This window comes from Rhincodon typus, chromosome 28 (genome assembly GCF_021869965.1).
Source record: "Rhincodon typus isolate 14 chromosome 28, sRhiTyp1.1, whole genome shotgun sequence".
Lineage (NCBI taxonomy): Eukaryota > Metazoa > Chordata > Chondrichthyes > Orectolobiformes > Rhincodontidae > Rhincodon > Rhincodon typus.
This window is the reverse complement of record NC_063359.1, coordinates 18624580-18643511: the sequence shown is the minus strand read 5'-3', so window position 1 is coordinate 18643511 and position 18932 is coordinate 18624580. Positions and strand designations below refer to the sequence as shown.

The 18932-nt window shown below is 39.2% G+C and overlaps 1 protein-coding gene across 5 annotated transcripts in view; it reads right to left on the bottom strand.

Annotated features, from left to right (window-relative positions):
- The window catches only part of rgs3a (regulator of G protein signaling 3a), a 275278-nt gene that overhangs the window by 75514 nt on the left and 180832 nt on the right, over nucleotides 1–18932 (bottom strand). For all 5 annotated transcript variants that reach the window (XM_048613560.1, XM_048613559.1, XM_048613561.1 and 2 more), the window contains one exon: nucleotides 5793–5924. In XM_048613560.1, coding sequence (XP_048469517.1) covers nucleotides 5793–5924 — 132 coding nt within the window. The remainder of the gene's footprint in view (nucleotides 1–5792; nucleotides 5925–18932) is intronic.

Here is an 18932-nt window from a genome sequence, read left to right as displayed (position 1 = left end):
GGTGTCCATGTGCATAGATCACTGAAAGTTGCCACCCAGGTTGATAGCGTTGTTAAGAAGACGTACGGTGTGTTAGGTTTTATTGGTAGAGGGATTGAGTTTCGGAGCCATGAGGTCATGTTGCAGCTGTACAAAACTCTGGTGCGGCCGCACTTGGAGTATTGCGTACAGTTCTGGTCGCCGCATTATAAGAAGGATGTGGAAGCATTGGAAAGGGTGCAGAGGAGATGTACCAGGATGTTGCCTGGTATGGAGGGAAGATCTTATGAGGAAAGGCTGAGGGACTTGAGGCTGTTTTCGTTAGAGAGAAGAAGGTTAAGAGGTGACTTAATAGAGACATACAAGATGATCAGAGGATTAGATAGGGTGGACAGTGGGAGCCTTTTTCCGTGGATGGTGATGGCTAGCACAAGGGGACATAGCTTTAAATTGAGGGGTGATAGATATAGGACAGATGTCAGAGGTAGGTTCTTTACTCGGAGAGTAGTAAGGGCGTGGAATGCCCTGCCTGCAAAAGTAGTAGACTCGCCAACTTTAAGGGCATTTAAATGGTCATTGGATAACATATGATGATAATGGAATAGTTTAGGTTGGATGTGCTTCAGATTGGTTTCACAGGTCGGCGCAACATCGAGGGCCAAACGGCCTGTACTGCGCTGTAATGTTCTATGTTCACCACTGGATACTGGCATCTGGTCACTCAAACGGCCTACTATCAACATCCTTTGTGTCCTATTACTAAACCAGTTTCTGGTCCATCTTGCCAGGTTTTGCTGAATTTCATTTGCTTTCACCTTCTCAAATCAGTGTCCCATGTGGGACCTTGTGAAAGGCTTTGCTAAAATCCATACAAATTGCATCAATTAAATTTCCCTCATCCACACACTTCATCACATTTTTGAAAAGTTCTAACAAATTTGTTAACATGACTTCCCTCTGACAAAGCCATGCTGACTCTCCATAATTAATCCATGTCCTCCCAAATTGATATTAATATATGACACAGAATTTTTGCAGATTTCTAACAAATAGCTGATCCACTTCTAACTTTCATTGGAGCTAATCCAGAACTTGCAGATCCACTAATCCAAGGTTTGACTGAATTCAAATGTTCACTTCAAATATGCAAAGTTTGGCTTGCTAATGTTTGTCATTCTGTTTTTAAGGGATTTTTGAACGTATATTTATACATTTATGAACTTCATATCTTCTTAATGTGATTCTGTCGAGTATAAAAGCTCAAATCCTTTGGGTTATAATTTAGGCAATATCTGACACCATACCTCATGATGCCCCATAGTGTTTGCAAGATCAGTGGAAAGGCACTGCATTAGTATAAGTGAAGTGGGCACCAGCGTCATTTCGTCTGCATTTCTGGCATTTATCCAGTCATGTCCATCAGAAACGTATGTGTGTCCAAGCACCAAGAAAAGGCACTGTCAACTCCTGACCCTAGGGGCTAATTGGTAGCAAAGAGTAAATTCTTAACGGGTGCTGGTTACTTACTTTACCTGGACTAAGAAAGAACAAACATGCCCTTATGGAAATTGATATGGTTCTGCTCACTCAGTAAATCAAATGCTACTGCTATACCACCAGATCCTGTTTCAGATCTGGAGGCAGAAACTTCTACCTTACAGAATGCTGTCATTTGGCTTGTAGGGTGATTAAAAATCAAAAAGAAAGCTCCAAGAGGCAGACTCGATGCAACCCCATCTCTGTTGTTTTCCTCAACCTTCTGCTAATTCTCCATTGGACATATGGTGAGATACAGATGGATTGCTGCAGAATTCAAGTAATCAAATATGCAGACATTGGCTCTGAATCCCACATCTGATCTGATTTCCAGACCACTAGATAAGACAAGTTACTTACAAACCACAATAACAAAACCTATTCCAAATACTAACTGCAGAATGTGAGGCATCTGGGTTATGTTCGATAGTGGTATACACATATATGCAAAATGTTAAACACATGACTATGACATTTTGATAGCAATTCATTTCTTACTGTAATTTGATCTTTTGAGACCACGAACCCATTTCTTTTTGAAACAAAAGGTGAAATCCAAAATCCCAGCTATTTACTGAAAGAATGAAGCTACAAGATTCCATGGTGTAAAACAAAAGAAACATCATATAAGAATCAAAAATAAACACTAGACATCTTGAGTAGTCACTTATATCTAAGACCCAGGATCAACAAACAATAAACATGAATTAATAGGCAAAATACAATCAATTTGAAGTATATAATACACATTAAATGGCAGCTACTGTCCAGACACATCATATGATATGGCTCTGCAGTCCATTCACATCTGCAGCATATAGGTCATCAGTCTTATCCATGATGTCTTCCAGAATTTTGCCACACTCAAGAAGAATTTAATCTCCCCTTCTTTTAGAATTTAGCTAGATCTCCAGCTGACAGTAGTATACAATGAACACGTGATCCTCAGGAATGACCTTCACCAAAAATGACATACAACTGCAGAATATACTCAAATCTATTTATGGTGGTCTGGATTATGCAGATCCATCAATATTATCTTTGATTAACAAAAAACACCTCAGCAACTGTTTAATTGCCCGATTGTATCCAGAAGCTACAATCTCTGTATTCCTCAGCCTGCCTGTCACCATTTAAAATCTCATAGTTGCACTACTCTATTTCAACCAGTTTTAGCGTCCCCAAAAATTTTGGTTTACAACCTCAGTTTCAATGAAAGTTTCCTTCAAATCTGGGATGGCTAAATTAGGGTCAGTCCCAAAAATATAAACATTGAAACTATGGATCTCATTGCAACTGGATATATGTACTTGATACACTGCATGTTCTTTAAGCTGTAGAAGTCTAGCCACAGCAATATCAATACAGATATCAACTTATAATTCAAGCAATAAGTAAAATCTAAAATAGTAGTTCCGTTCATGGTATGAATATAAATGCAAAGCACAGAGCCCAAAACATTCAATTATCTTGCACACTTCCTTTTATTTTAAGCACAACTTGTAATTTTTAGATTTTATAGTCTTGTACAAGGCAGCCTCCCTGTGTTAACTCCAAAAGTGGTGTAACTTACAATTAATATTTAAAAATAGCTGACAATTTTCTTCTGAGTCCACACCACATATCTCCAATCTAAACAAACAGTTTACTGTATTTTAATTGCTCATCTCATTTGAAGTCTGTTAAGTGTATGCACATGGACCACAAGATATTCTTGGAGTAGTAACTGTTGACTGAAGCTACTTCTGTCAGGAAATTTGCTGTTAAGGCATGTTAAAGTCATACAGCACAGAACCAGACCCTTTGGTCCAACCAGTGCATGCTGACCATAATCCCAAACTAAACCAGTCCCACCCGCTTGCGTTTGGCCCATATCCCTCCAAACATTTCTTATTCATGTACTTATCTAAATGTCTTTTAAACACTAACTGTATCCACATCCGCCACTTCCTCTGGAATTTCATTCATACATGAATCACTCTCCGTTAAAGAAATGTGCCCCTTTTTTTTGGATCTTTCTCCTCTCACCTTAAAAATATGCCCCTGGTCTTGAAATCCCTCCACTGCAGGGAAAAGATACTTGCCATTCACCTTATCCATACCCCTCATTATTTTATAAACGTCTGTAAGGTCACCTCTCAACCTCATATGCTCCAGTGAAAAAAGTCTATCTCATGCCATCTTCAGACATTCAATGTGGCTCAGCTGCAACCAGTGTAATGTCCATCAACCAACTACACCATGTTGACCCCTCTTTTTGCTGCCTTCCATCTTGCCCTCAAAAAAAAAGATTTCTGTGGCTTTTGAACTCTGATCAAATGGCTAAAATACTGTCACTTCTTTCTGGACGTCATTTTTTAGAATTATCTTTGCTTTTCAGTTATTTTATGGTCTGTATATGGAATTTTAAGGATATGTCTCCACAACCACATTTCAAATGCCTCCATACTCTTCCATATATTACTATTGTCTAGGTTTCTCATGCATAAAGAGAATTGAATGTAGAATATTTTCCTTGTTCCAGGGTGAGTTTTCCTTTTGTTAACCTTCATGAAATTCCTTCTGACTTCAGCATTATGGCTGCAATCTACTATCTTTTAACAATGATAGACAGAGATATAGCTAGTTCAGATTTTAAATGTACATGACAGCTATTGAAGAAAAATAATATCAAAAATGGGATTTAAATTTCCAGGAACTATTGGAAAAAGGCATGGTCAGCAATTAATTACTCAAGATACAAGTAAAATCATTACGACCTTGGTTGCTGGGGTTTTCATAAATAATTTTAACATATATTCTGCAGAAATCAACTTCCAAGCAAACACAGGTCAACTGAAACCATTTAAATTATATCCTTCACTCCAGTGAACTGGGCTAGTGAACGTTAGCTCAGCTCTGATTCACTATTACTTCACTAAACCACAAAAATGCATTTATCAGGGTTCATCTTGCCCTAAAATGTATCAGTTTATTACTATGGAAGAGAGATTTCACAAAAATAATAACAGGAATAATCTTGAACATCTTAGCCACATTGACAGCCTGATAGAGTAATGCTGTTTTTCACTGGTCAATAGCAACTTGAGAGATTATATCATTCTGTTCAATGCAAATAGATGTGTCTGAAAGCAAAGCAAACAGGTGTTTTCCTTTGAATCTGTTTTGCTTTAGTGGGAGTAAGACTGTTACTTTAAAATCAATACAATAGTTTGCAAATTGGGCTGTTGTCAGCAGCATGTTGATCTGCCATGGCTTTCTGTGATTTTACCAGTGCCTCAGCTTCCCTTCCCACTTTGAGAGAGGTGGTGAAATTCTCCCCACTCTGTGTTTATCTTGAATACAGTCTTTCACCTTTCAAAAGTCAACACAAATTGCAAATAGTTATTTCAACAAACAGAGTCATAGGGATGTACGGTATGGAAACAGACTCTTCAGTCCAACTCGTCCATGCCGACCAGATACCCTCAATAATACGCATTTGCCAGCATTTGGCCCATATCCCTATAAACCCTTCTTATTCATATATCCATCCAGATGCCTTTTAAATGTTGTAATTGTACCAGCCTCCACCACTTCCTCTGGCTATTTTATGACTACTTCTGTTGAGTTATGCATGCAAAGTTAGGATCCTTATCTGTCCCTTAACGAAACTAACGTTGGCATTTTTTTTTTTAACTGCTCTTGCAAGACGGCACCAATGCAAACATTATAGTGCAACTCCAAAATCAGAACCAATCTAATCCTGGAGTGAAGCCGGGAGAGTTCCTGAGCAGTGCACCATAGCTTTCCTCCCTCCAGAGTCAGGTTAGGCTGTGACTCTACATTTTCAATGAGGTACACTTATAATTTAATTGAAGCTTTATTTACGCTAAATGTTTCAAAAGGCAATATTTTACATTTTTTTCATCTGGGTTTTTAAATTTTAAGCTAAGGCCAAAATATGGCAATACAAGGTATACCTGCAGGCAGGAAACAAAGACAAATGTTCAAGGTACATTTAAGAGGTCTTTATTGACATAAAATTGGTAAATCATAAAAATAAACTTAGTGATGGGATAGGCCTTTTATATCATTGCGAGTCTTTCGGTTACAGTGCTCTATTCTATATTTTGTTGTTCACATTTCTTGCAAAATTGTCTGGCTGAAAATGAAAACTTAGCTTCCATTTTATCCATTAATGGACAGGTCTAAGAATGTGAACAAGAGGAAATCTCTGAAAAAAGTAAAATAAGCTTTTAGCAAAATTGGATTGCACCTACGTGAAAAAGACTTACCTTAGTCGTTGTTTCAGTTACTGTGGATCTTTGTTCTTGCTTCTGCTTGACAATGTTCTCCAGTAAACACTGGCACACTTTCCTCTTCTGCTCAGTTGAGTATGCCTCTAAACTCAAACTGCTTTGTGATTTCTGATTTTTAAAAAATAAAAATTTAATCAACATGAGCACTTGTAGAACATAAAATTCTGATTTAAAGCAAGATCATGTGCATAATATATTTAAATAAACATCAAAAGAACAATTTTGTCGTAGTTATAACTGCCAAAATAAGCCTTCCTGGTTTTCGCCCACCAAATTCTGAGACTAGAGAAATCTTCAGGTTTTTGACAGATTTCCCATATTTCCCTTCCTCTGTCATTCTGCTGTAACCACTTATACCTCCTGTGGACCTATCTTTTGTGTCTTATCACCTTCTTTTGCCTTGCATTATCATCACTTTCGCAAACACTCTTGTCTTCTACTCCACAATTTTTTCTTGACCCCCTTTAGGCCAGCTTTGTGCTTCCTTAAAAGCTCTTAATTTTCTGGTTCTGACAAAAAGTTACCGTTCCTCTCCCTGCACCTGCTGTGCAATATTTTCCAAGATTACTGCTTCTAATTTTAGATTCCCAGAATAAGCCACATTTTATATTCATTTTGATGTTTATAAGATATTATTTAATATGTTTCATTCAGATTTCAAGGCCTCCTCTGTTCCTACTTCCTGCTGATCAAGTGGTTGCTGAGTACTCTATATTGGCTCTCCTTTGCTCTTCCCTCCAAATGAAGGGTTCTTTGTCAGCTTAAGATCCTGCAAGACACAGCTGCCACAACCTTTCTGAGGATTTGACTATTTGTTCTGCACTAGTCTGGTGAATGATAATGGCAATGAAATCATGCTTTCAGAGTTCTTATTCTGTACTGTGATATGTGGGATGGCATAGTGGTTCAATGGTTAGCACTGTGTCTGCGTGGGTTTCTGCCTGACGTGTTGGAGTTTTCTCCCACAGTCCAAAAATGTGCAAGTTAGGTGGATTAGCCATGCTAAATTGCCCGTAGTGTCTCGGGATGTGTAGGTTAGATGGTTAACATGGGAAATGCAGGTTTTCGGGGGTGGAGTGGGTTTGGGTGAGGTCCTCTTTTGAAGGTCAGTGTGGACTTGTTGGACCAAATAGCCTGTTTCCACACTGTAGGGGTACTATGGATACGATGGTACTATGTGAGTTGGGACATTGGCATTGCTGGCTGGTCCAGCATTTATTTCTCACCCCAAGTTGCCCTTACAGAAGTGGTAATGAGCTGCCTTCTTAGCTGCTGAGGTCCACGTGGTGTAGATATATCCACAATGCCATTAGGGAGGGAATTCCAGGATTTTGATCCAGCAATACTGAAGGAGCAGCTGAGTTGGATTTGTCCTGCTGTTTGTGTACAGGACATACATAAGCAATTTTCCCCTTTGTCAGATAGATGCCAGTGTTGTAACTGGACTGGAAAAGCTTGGCTAGGGGTGCAGCAGGATCTGGAACACAAGTGTTTAGTACTATTGTCAAGACGCACAGACTTTACAGTATCCAGTGCCTCCGGCCATTTATTGATATTACATGAAGTGAATCAAATTGACTGGTTTGGCATCTGTAATGCTTGGGACGTCTGGAGGAAGCTGGGATGGATCATCCATTCAGCACTTCTGGCTGAAGATCGTTGTGAATGCTTCAGCTTCATCTTTTGCACCGATGCGCTGGGTTCCCCCATAATTAAGGATGGGCATATTTGTGGAGCTCAATCTTCAAATGAATAGGTAAATTGTCCACCATCTTTTGCAACTGGATGTGACAAGATTGCATAGCTTAGATCTGATCAGTCAGATCAAGTAGTTCTGTTTTTGTAGCTTTACCAAGTTGACACCTCATTTGTGCCTGGTGCTGCTCCTGGCATGCCTTCCTGCACTCTTCATTGAACAAGGGTTGATCCCTTGGCTTTATGGTATTGGTTGAGTGGGATATTCCAGGTTTTGAAGATGCAGATTGTGCTGGAGTATGATTCTGCTGCTTCTGATGGCCCACAGTGTCCCATGGATGCCCAGTCTTGACTTGATAGATCTGACGGAAGTTTGTTCAGACTTCCAGTTGGCTGAACATTAGACTCTCATTTAGATCTGTTTAGATTTAGTCTGTACAGTCCCATTTAACAAGATAGTGCCACAAAACAATGTATTCTCAACATTAAGACGGGACTTCATCTCCACAAGGACTGTGTGGTGGTTACTCATACCAATACTGTAACAGACTGATATAGCTAAGGCAGGCAGAAAGGTGAGAATGAGATAAAGTATGTTTTCCCTCACCACCAGCCGCAGACCCAGTTTAGCGGCTACATTGTTTAAGGCTCAACCAACTCAATCAACAGTGCTGCTGCCGAGCCACTCTGTCTCGGACATGGAAGTCCATCATCCAGAGTATACTCTATGTCCTTACTGCACCCAGTGCTTCCTCTAAGCTTTGTTCAACTCCACCGAGGAGCACTGATTCATTAACCCGGGGAGGATTGTATGTGTTAATCAGTAGGAAATGCCTGTGCCCACGTTTGACCTGATACCACGGCCATGGGATTTCACGGTTTCCATCATCAATGCCAAAGAGTTCCAGGGCAACTCCTTCCCAAATGTATACCACTGTGCTGCCACCTCTGGTAGTCCTGCAGGTGGACAGGACATATCCACGGAAGGTGGCCACTGGTATGCCCCCAGACGTTAGTAAGAAGGACTTGGCAGAGTTCAGCGGCTATTTTTGGCCATTAAAGTTTCTGGTTCCTAGGTCGTTGCCAAGTGATCCATCTATTTTCATTTTTCTTTCTTTTCTAGCAGATGATACACTGAGTTACTTGCTACATCATTTCAGAGGGCAGTTAATATTGCTGTGGGTCTGGAATCACATGTAGACCAGACCAGACAACAGAGTTCCTTCCCTAAAGGTCATTAGAGAAGCAGATGAGTTCTTATGGCAATCAACAATGATTCCATGGTCATCGTTCAACTCTTATTAATTGATAAGATTAATTTTTCTTATTGAATCCAAATTCCACCATCAGCCATGGCAGGATTTAAACCCAAGTCCCCAGAACATTATCATCACTGGATTAATAATCTAGTGATAATACTGCCATTTCCTGCCTATCAAATGAGGAGCCTTATTATACCAGAGCTTAATCTCAGCAGAGAGAGAATGTAGATACTCATCGCTATAAACAGCATTAACTGTTGTGAGGTTGCCAGAATTCTCCTTCATCCTGGAACAGAGGAAGGATGCAAAGTTTCTAAGAATGATGATGCTTTGGCAGTTACCTGAAAACCTAACTTTAATGGACAAATGTCTTATGCTGCTAGTTACATATCATTTGGAAAATAAGATTATGGAATTGCTTCAATATAGAAAGTTCTGAGAACTCTAATGATTTATATGTTTGGAAGTATGGTTTCTGCCAAGTGTCCTTAATGAACCGTAATCTTCTCAGCAGTGCTTTTGTATTCATTTTAGAAAGAAAGATATGGTTTCACAGACTCTGGTGGAAGGACGCCTGCTTGTTGGTTGTCTTCTCCATTGATACAGTCTCATTTTCAATACCTCTTAATTCTTTTTTATCCTGGTCCTGTTATTAAGACCAGATATAGGAATGCTCATAGTGGATGCTACAATAATGGCACAATGAAGAAAAAAAAAACTTAACTGAAGCTGTTGTAATGCAGCTTGCATAATCGTTTCTTATTAACAGTGCAAAACAAAAACAATTGCTCCATCCAACGCGGAGATATCAGACAAAATACTTGCACAGTCAAGGCGTGCGAAATTGACCTCTGCTGGTTTCTGCAATCAATTCTGGAAACGAGTGTCTGATTTATCTAGAAGCAAATCAATTTACGTGAAGTTTGCAGAAATGACACAGCTTCTGATAGAAGGTATTGTTGTGTTATTTGTGTATAATTCTCGTTGTTTGAACAGGTGTTTCCTTCACTCGACATCACTTCCTATCACTTCTGCAGTATTCACTAACTACAACAGAAGCAGCAGATCTCTCGTATGTCCTCCAAATTTAATTCCTCCACCACTCCTCCATGTACAAACACCAATGGGACGGTGTAAGCAGTGGCAGGACCATTATACACTTCAAGTTTCTTTTCTCTTCATTTTTAAAATTGTTTGTTCCTTCAAACTTGGTAAAGTCCATTGATAGTATTTTGAGTCTCATTATTTAAGATGTCTTTTCTATTTCCATCCTAAGACTACTTCCCACATGACCTAACCAGATTTATGAACTAATAGGTTAAATGGGTTGGTCCAGAAAATTCCAGTTCCTTTGTTGAGATTTAACCAAATAAAGTGTGCATGTGTGTGCCAATGGGTGGGAGGGAGACTATTAATGAGTGCGTACGCTTCAGGGACCCTAGGCTGTACTTCTCACAAGCATCAAGATTATTTCAAATGGAACAAATGTGGTCATGCAGAAACTACTGCATCTAAAGGAATTAACCACAGTGACAAATGATCACTATGCAAGCACAATGCTTCCTAAAACATATGCAGCACTTTCCAATGCAAGCTAACAAGGATGCAAGAAACTCGGTTGAGTCATTAAAATGGAGTTCACTAGGAGCATCCCCATGTCTGGGAATCAAGAAACAGACTACGTTCACCCATATACAGACCATAAGAGATTTCATAATGATCGGAAATCTGTCTGTTGGCCCCAATCTACTGGTACCTCGTCAAATTGCAACATTATGTGAATATCAAGTAATCCAGAGGCCTAGGTTAACACTCTGTACACATGTTTGAATCCCACCACAGCAGCTGGTGGAATTTAAATTCAATTAATAAATATGGAATATAAACCTGATCTCATTAATGATGACCAACATGTAGTCACTAATAGTTATTAAAATCATTCTGGTTCACTAATGAATCTGGTTCATCTTTGACTGGTCTGGTTTACATGTAACTCCAGACTCTCAGCAACCTGGATGACTTTTAACTGCCCTCTGAAGTAGTTTACTCAGCCATTCAAAGTTCAAGGGCAATTAAGGATAGGCAACCAATGCTGGCCTTGCCAGCAACATCCACATCTCAAAAGGATAAAGAAAAATACTCTCAGGTGTCAACAAGTTAACACTGCTTACAGAAGAAAGATCAAATTCTGAAAAGGTGAACAGAGAACGTTAACCACATTCTCAATCAGCTAATGAAGAAGCAATCAATGGGCTGACATCAACTGCTCTTTTGTTCCCACACTGAGAAAAAATGAAAGCAATCAAGCTCTTATATGGCTGAAAGCTCCAAGAATTAATGCTATCACACCTGAGTTTTAAAAGACCGAAGGTCTTGATCAAAAGCCTCACTGAACTCTTTCAGTCTGTCTGGGAATGAGGAAACATCTTGTGACAATACAAAGATGTCTCCACTTTCCACCTGCACAAGTGAAAAGGAACTTGCTAAATCTGTGCAATCACAGAAGAATCTCACTCCTCTGCATAGCTGGCAAAATCTTTTTCAAAACTGTTCTTAACTGTATAGTGCAACATCTCAACCAGAACCTGCCATAGCATCACTGCTGTATCAGAAAAGGTTGAAGATCCACTGATTTGGTATCTGCAGTTAGACAGATCCAGGAGAAATGTCAAGAACGCAACATGGACCTCTATACCTTGTTTGCTAACATGACTAAGGACTTTGACAAATAATAGAAAAATTCAACTAATCTGAGAAAATTGTCACAAATGATTTAAGAGTTTAATGTTGGCATTCTTGTACATGTCCTGGATGACGGTCATTCTTCTTACCAATTCCCAGTCACAAAAGGAGTTAAACAGGACTGTGTACCAGCACCAACTCTCTTCAGTATACTCTTCAATGCCTTCCATGGTAATTATCCTTAATTGAAATTAGAAAACACACGGTTTCTGGGTTGCTGATGATTGTGTGCCAGCCAGCTGCTCGATCAGAGATGGATATGATCATAAGTAGCATGGACTTATCCAAAGCACTGCAACAACTTTGGTTTCACTACAAGTGTAGGAGCATGTGATTACACCATGAGCTGTGAGGTGAACGACAGTAGTCAGAAAATCCCAGAATAGCCACGGCAGCCAGTAAGCAAGTCTAGCAAGGTCAGGACCCGGCGTGCTTGGATAGGTAGCTGGAGGAGAAGTGAGGCTGCAAAGTAGAAGATAAGGACTGTGGGAAGTGGGAAGTAGGAAGCTTGGAGGTGGGCTGCAAAGTGCGGGAAAAGAGTCCTGAAGGTGACAGAGTTGCTGCAAAGGGTGGAAAAGACTTTTAAACTTTTCAACAAATGAATACTCAGAGCAGGAAAACTGATGCAACAAATTCCTTGCAAACTATTTGGAGTTCGTAAACTAAAGCTGTGGGAGTTTAGGAGTTACAATCAGGAAGAAAAATTTTGAGGGTGCAATTGTAATGAACATTGTGCCAACTGTATAACATAATAGTGAATATTTTATTTCATAAAGATTTATCTCTGTGTTAACACAGTTGAAAGCATCATAATAGTAGGACTTACAAGAGATGAAATGACTGTATAAGTCTAAGCATACAACTATTTAGCAGTCAATTCATTAGCCTACAGAAAGCATGTTTAAGGTGATGGATGTCTTTGTGTAGAAGTGTGTTACATTTTTTGAAACAAAAAATAGTTGCTAATTTATACCTATTGTTATGAGCTAATTTAACCACTGTTGTGATCAGGAATTCAGTGCTTTCCTCATTTGTTGTGAGTTTACATTTAATGGAACAGTGTTAATTATTGGGAATATGGCTGAATTCTTCTAATTCTTCATCTGAGTCTCAAAATCTCCCACACATCAACACAAATTTGAGATGACAATGATCTAGTGGTATTATCACTGGACTGTTAATCCAGAGACCCAGGTAATGTTTTGGGGACCTGGGTTCAACTCCCACTACGGCAGATGGCAGAATTTGAATTCAACAAATATCTGGAATTAGAGTCTAATGATGACCTTGAATCCATTGCTGATTGTCAGAAAAACCCATCTGGTTCACTGATGTCCTTTAGGGAAGGAAACTGCCATCCTTACCTGGTCTGGCCTACATGTGACTCCAGATCCACTGCAATGTGGTTGACTCATAACTGCCCTCTGGGTAATAAATGCTGGCCTAGTCAGCAACACACTCATCCCATGAATAAATAAAGAAAAAAAAAAATACACAGGGCATTGTTATTAAGTGACTGCATTACCTAATGAAGAAGTTATTGAGACTAAAAAGAAACTTTGGTGGATCTGCAGTGGTAGTACTGAGCCATCTTTGAAGTCACCATCTAGACTATATTTTGAGTCCTTGCTACCCTCAATACATCCTTTAAGTGCTGTTCAACATGGAGAACAGACTTATCAGCTGGGGAGGGGTGGATGCAAACAAAATTCAGCCAAGATGGTTTTCATTCTTCATCATTACTTTTACAGCACAGAAATAAGTCGAGGCGCCGAATCGCCTACTCATGTTCCTTGTCCATTTCATCAGCACAGCCAGGTACAAAAACCAAATGAAATGGCTAATGGAATTCTGGTCTTCATATCGAGGGGATAATAATAAGGATTGGAAATCATACTGTAGTGATACAAATTCCTGGTAAGTCCGCATTTAAATACTAGTACAGATTTTAATGAAATAAAAACATTAATTTACAGAGTCAGAAAACTGACTAAAGTATTTCACAATCATTTTAAATGTAACTGTGTAAATCATTTTTGCATTTCATAGCTAATATCAGAAATGAATGTCATAGAACTAAGAACCACAACATTTCTAAGTAATATCATAATTACTTCATTTTGAAATTAACCTGTGCAAGCATGAGGTATAAATCATTTACTAGATTGTTTCAATGTCTTAAAATGACTTTTTTTGTTAAAACATTAGTCATTTTTATCTTGTACAAATAGATTAAGTACTGTAGGTTACTAATCATTAAGTATAATCCCAAGGTCCTAAAGCTTTATAAATGGCTCAGGTTATATACACGGCATTTCTTTAGAAAGTTATTGCCGCATAGATTTAATTTTAAAAGAATTTTAAAAACCTTAAGTATGCTTGGAGCTGAACCCATGTCAATGACAACCTGCTCTCCTGTACTGATGTACTTAAGGGGATACAATAGAGGTGATCAAAGAGAAATGAAATAAAAAGGATATACTGACAGGTAAAATGAAGTTAGTGAGACTTTTGCTTGCAGCAAAAATACTGGTTCAACCAAGTCAGACAGAAAACCTGCTTCACAAGTTTAACTATTTTAATGCTTTTACCTTCATAAAGATAAACTGATCAATTCTGCAGATGGAAGCACAATGAGCAATACAGCATACTTCGATATTGGTATTAATATTGCTGAATCACAATGACAACCAATTTTCCATTTCATAGGAAGCAATAGGGCTGATGCAAGTAACCTAAATAAAGCAGACTTCAGTATATCTGAGCCACATTCCCAACCATTATAACTTTTGACTGTCATAGTGTAAAACAGAAATAAAAATAGTGTAACATTTCAAATTGCAGAATTACAATCTACAATTATTTTTATTTTATGATGATCACACGTATGTTTATATCTTTGTATCTCTAATGATCGTGCAATTGAATACATATGGTTTTGGCCATTGGATTTCATTATTAAGATGGTAATTAATGTTGTAGAGTATGGATTTCTTAAAAGTTAATTCATTGTATGCGGGTATCACTGGCTAGACCAGCATTTTCTGCCTATTCCTAACTGTGCTTGAGAAGGTGGTGGTGACCTGCTTTTTAAATTGCTGCAGAGCCACAGTGCTGTTAGATCAGTTCAGAGGGAAATTATGAGTCAACCGCATTGCTGTTGATCTGTAGTCACATTAGCCAGAACAGATTACAATGGCAGATTTACTTCCTTAAAAGGGCATCCGGAAACCAGACAAAGTTATTTTTTACGATAATTGACAATGGTTTTGTGATCAAAATTACTGAGCCTAAGTCCAGATATATTAATTCTATTTAAATTCCATCAGCTGCCATGATGGGATTTGAATTTGTCACCAAAAAGCTGGTTCTGAATTATACATACTGTAACATCACCACTATCCCATCGCCTCCACAATAGCAACTATGTTCTTTAGGACTCAGTCTGCAGTGGTATTACTGAGCTATCTTTGAAGTCACCATCTTGACTATATTTTGAGTCCTTGCTCCCCTCAATACATCCTTCAACTGCTGTTCAACATGGAGAAGAACAGAACTGGGGAGGGGTAGATGCAAACAAAATTCAGCCACGATAGTTTTTATTCTTTATCGTTAATTTTACAGTACAGAAATAAGCTGAGAGGCCAAACAGCCTACTCCTGTGCCTTGTCCATTTCATCGGTCAACCAATCAGGTCTATGCAACGAGCATTAGTCTGCAGACAAACTTACAATTCTGGTACAATCTCCTTCTTTTGTGTTTTTTTTTAAATGGTGCCACTTCTCTCAGTGCCAGGTTGATGAAAATCAGGGACACAACAAGTCACACCAATACACAGCATCAAACTTGGGCCATGATTTTGAATTATGGACATACTCACTCACTCATCAAAGCGTAAGACTGATCAGTTGACTTCTTTTACAATAATCTCCTGCTTCCCCATCTTAGTTTTACAACAGCAAGCTCAACCTACAGGATGAGAGCTGATTTGGACCTTGATTACTTCTTGTGCCCACTTGAAATAGCTAATTTCATTCTGCAGTGATGCCCTTTCTACCCCAAACTCCTTCAAATCAAGGAGATATCTGTATTTCTCAAATTCTTTAAAAAAAAAATTCAGCATCCCTGATCTTAATTGTTCCACCACTGGTGACCTTGCCTTCAGTTACCTATGTTGTAAACCTCTGTTGCTCTACCTTGAGCTGCACCTTGAAGGCCCTCCATAAAGCCTACTACTTTGACGAAACCTTTGCTTAGCTACCCTAATATCTTTGTATGCAGCTCAGTATCATATTTCCTATCATATCATGTACCAATATCATAAAGTGGTCCTATGAAGCTTTTGGCCATTTTATTGCATTAGAGGCAGTACATGAATGCAAGTTGCTGTTGTTAATGGGGTACTTTGCAGCACTTCCAACTTAGCAAAGTGTTCAATAATTCCAGATCATTGTCTCTAGATATTTCTTTTTCTCCCATTTTTACCTCCATCCTGTGTTGCTCTACTTGTCCCATTACTACCTCCTTTTACTTTGCACCATCATTTACAATTTAATCACTTTTATCAGTTAATTTCACTTTTCTTTCACACAACCTCAGACCTGCACTTTCTTTCTTTCTTCCTATTTCTCGGCTTCTGTACTTGCATAAAGCCTTTAACTTTTTAAGAAATGATGAACTCTTAGAATGACTTCCAGCATTTACCCCTGTTGCAAAGTATCGCTCTCTTAAAAGGTGCAGATTAGCTTTGGGTGTGCATGCTTACTTGATGTCATGTTCGTCTCTCAGTTTCGCAATCCTGGTCAAGAATGAAGTATTTTAACAACACATTCAGTACTGGCTGTATGCTATAAACAATGAAGTAAGCAAGCAGCATAAAATGTGCATGCTGACTGCATTAAACATAATGGGTAATGCCTGCATTCCTTTTCAGGGCCACCCTATTTTGTTCCCTCAGTCTGTTTATGGAAAAGCTGCTGTCTGGATAGGAGTATGAATAGGGGATGGAGAGAAAGCCTTGACTTTCACCAGAAGTTAAGTCTATTTGTTTCTGTCTCCTACAGCCAGTCTACACATGCAAGTTAGTCATCTCACAGTCCTGTCCAGTAAATGCAGGACTTTGTGACTCAATCATCAATTCATTGTTGATGATATCCAAAAGTACAGCTCTAATTTGGTAAATAGATTTTCAAACTATGTAATATACTGCCAGGTGGAAATATTGTGTGAGCTTTCCAAATTTTTTAATTATCTAAAGTCAAAATACATGTCCTCAAATAAAGCTCAAAAACACGCAGCCAACAGCATGTCTTGGCAGAACATATCAACAGCTTTAAAGTACAAAAGTTCGCTGCTGACATTTGAATGTGTCTTTCTGAAAGAATGCTCCTACAATATCTTATTCTTTACCTGCCTTTCTTCAACATGTCATGGGTATTTAAAAGCCAAATGTGTCAAATATTATTTGGGGTCTTTAGGAAACACTTAAGTAAGAAGAAATTATTCCGTATTCTCTATCTCTAATGCTGGTGTTTAGATACAATCCTGTACACTTTTCATTGCTTTGGGTAGTCAAGTACAAAATGTCTGTAACTTGTTTTAAGTAACATTATTATTATCTTCATGTTACATTGTTATTTACTCAAAAAATGCTCCTTCTTTTAAGTAGCTACATTGTAAAATATACCTTGAGTATTTTGGTGAAGCAATGTGCACAGTGGGTCAGATACATAGACCAATGCAGCACGTTTGCAGGTGGGGGCTGTAAAAGGCCATGGGCACTATGCCTGCCGCCAACCCACGAGCTCCAAATTTGTCAGCTGTGGCAGCTTTCCTACACTTGGACCAATAAAGCCCTTGAAAGGCTAATCAATGGGATTTAAACAGCAGTGGAAGAGAGGTATGTCAAGCATCCAGTCTGGTAGCTTCCACTCTATGGGGCGGTGGTGGGTAAGAGTACAGCAACCTGCTTATGGGTACACCCTCTCCATATATACCCCTTACCCAAAGATTTTAGGAACCTATATTTCTCCTGCCACTGCCCTACTTCACCAGCCCCCTCAGCTAGATCATCTAGCCTGATCCTTCTGAAATCTTCCCTACTTAATTTTCTTGACTTTCTAGGAGAATAATATAGACCCCGCCCAGCCTATCAGCAAGAGAGGATGGGGCACCTAAAACAGAACTTGTGGCTAGCCCACAGTCTTCCCACCCACAACTTAACACAGTAGTCATGTGAGGCATTAGCCAGCCTGGCTGCCCTCAGGCCTACTGATGTCCTTAACTGGCTAACTAATACCTTGCTGCAATAACGTGTATGACCACGGATGGCAGAACAAAAGCAGGCCAACCCACTAATTCACCATTTTAGGTAAAAAGGCAGAAATAAAGAGGAACACCTTCTTTGGAGATGCTCCATGCCCACCAGGGTGCCCTGGTACCTGAGTGGCAGAAGTCCTCCTCATTCTATTAAGGCTGCCCCAATGTATTATAGTTGCAAGGCATCCTCTTTTAAAGCTATGAACAACTGTTCCACTGGGAACAATAACATTTCAACCCCCGGCTGTAAAATTGAGTTCTACAGTTGTCAACTTTGGAGACTGGATGCAGTCCTAGCAGTCGCCACTTCTTCCTGTAACGCTTCTGCCACCCATCTGGCAGCTTTCAAAGAAGGACTGCCTCCCTGGATGGAAACTAAAAACTTGATTCCTGATAGTTAACACCCTGATTACCACATCTAATCTTTTATCTGTTTCTTTTGATGGTGGGGGGGGAGTGCTGATTGGTGCTCTGGAAAATCCAGCCCCAATTTGGAAGTTAAAATGTCGCTTAAGTACTTTGCCTGACTGGAAAATTGAATATGACAATAGGTGATGTAACATCCACATAATTAATTACAGGACTACTACTTTTTCTCACAAAGTACAATAAAACTTGGGTTGCTAAGTAATAGAGGCGTCGACAGTCCCCAGGTGGTGACAGCTCAATATTGCCTCTTTTAGGGAAGGCCCACTGTATGGAGTGCTGCTCATTCATTTAACTGGTTACTGGTGAACCCTCCCTGTGATGAAGGACCTCAGGGTTAGAGTACTGCCTGCTGAGAGCTAACTGTGAAACCGAAGCTGACAGCGGGACCACATTTAAGAGGGTAGTGAATTTTTTCAAGGGTCAGCTGTACATCTCTGCAACATCTCACAAACCTTTGCACACTATGCATCATCCAAGTGACAGGTGCTCTCTTCATCACAGTTGGACAACACATCAGTTTCATAACTGATGGGGCATCACAGGCTCCGAAGGGCATTATATCTCATGCTTGGAACATTAAAGTGATGACCTTTAATACATACTAGCTGGGGTATTTAAAGCATTTTAGTTCACTTTTGCATGTTATATCAGCTTCCCTTTAGGAAGGGTG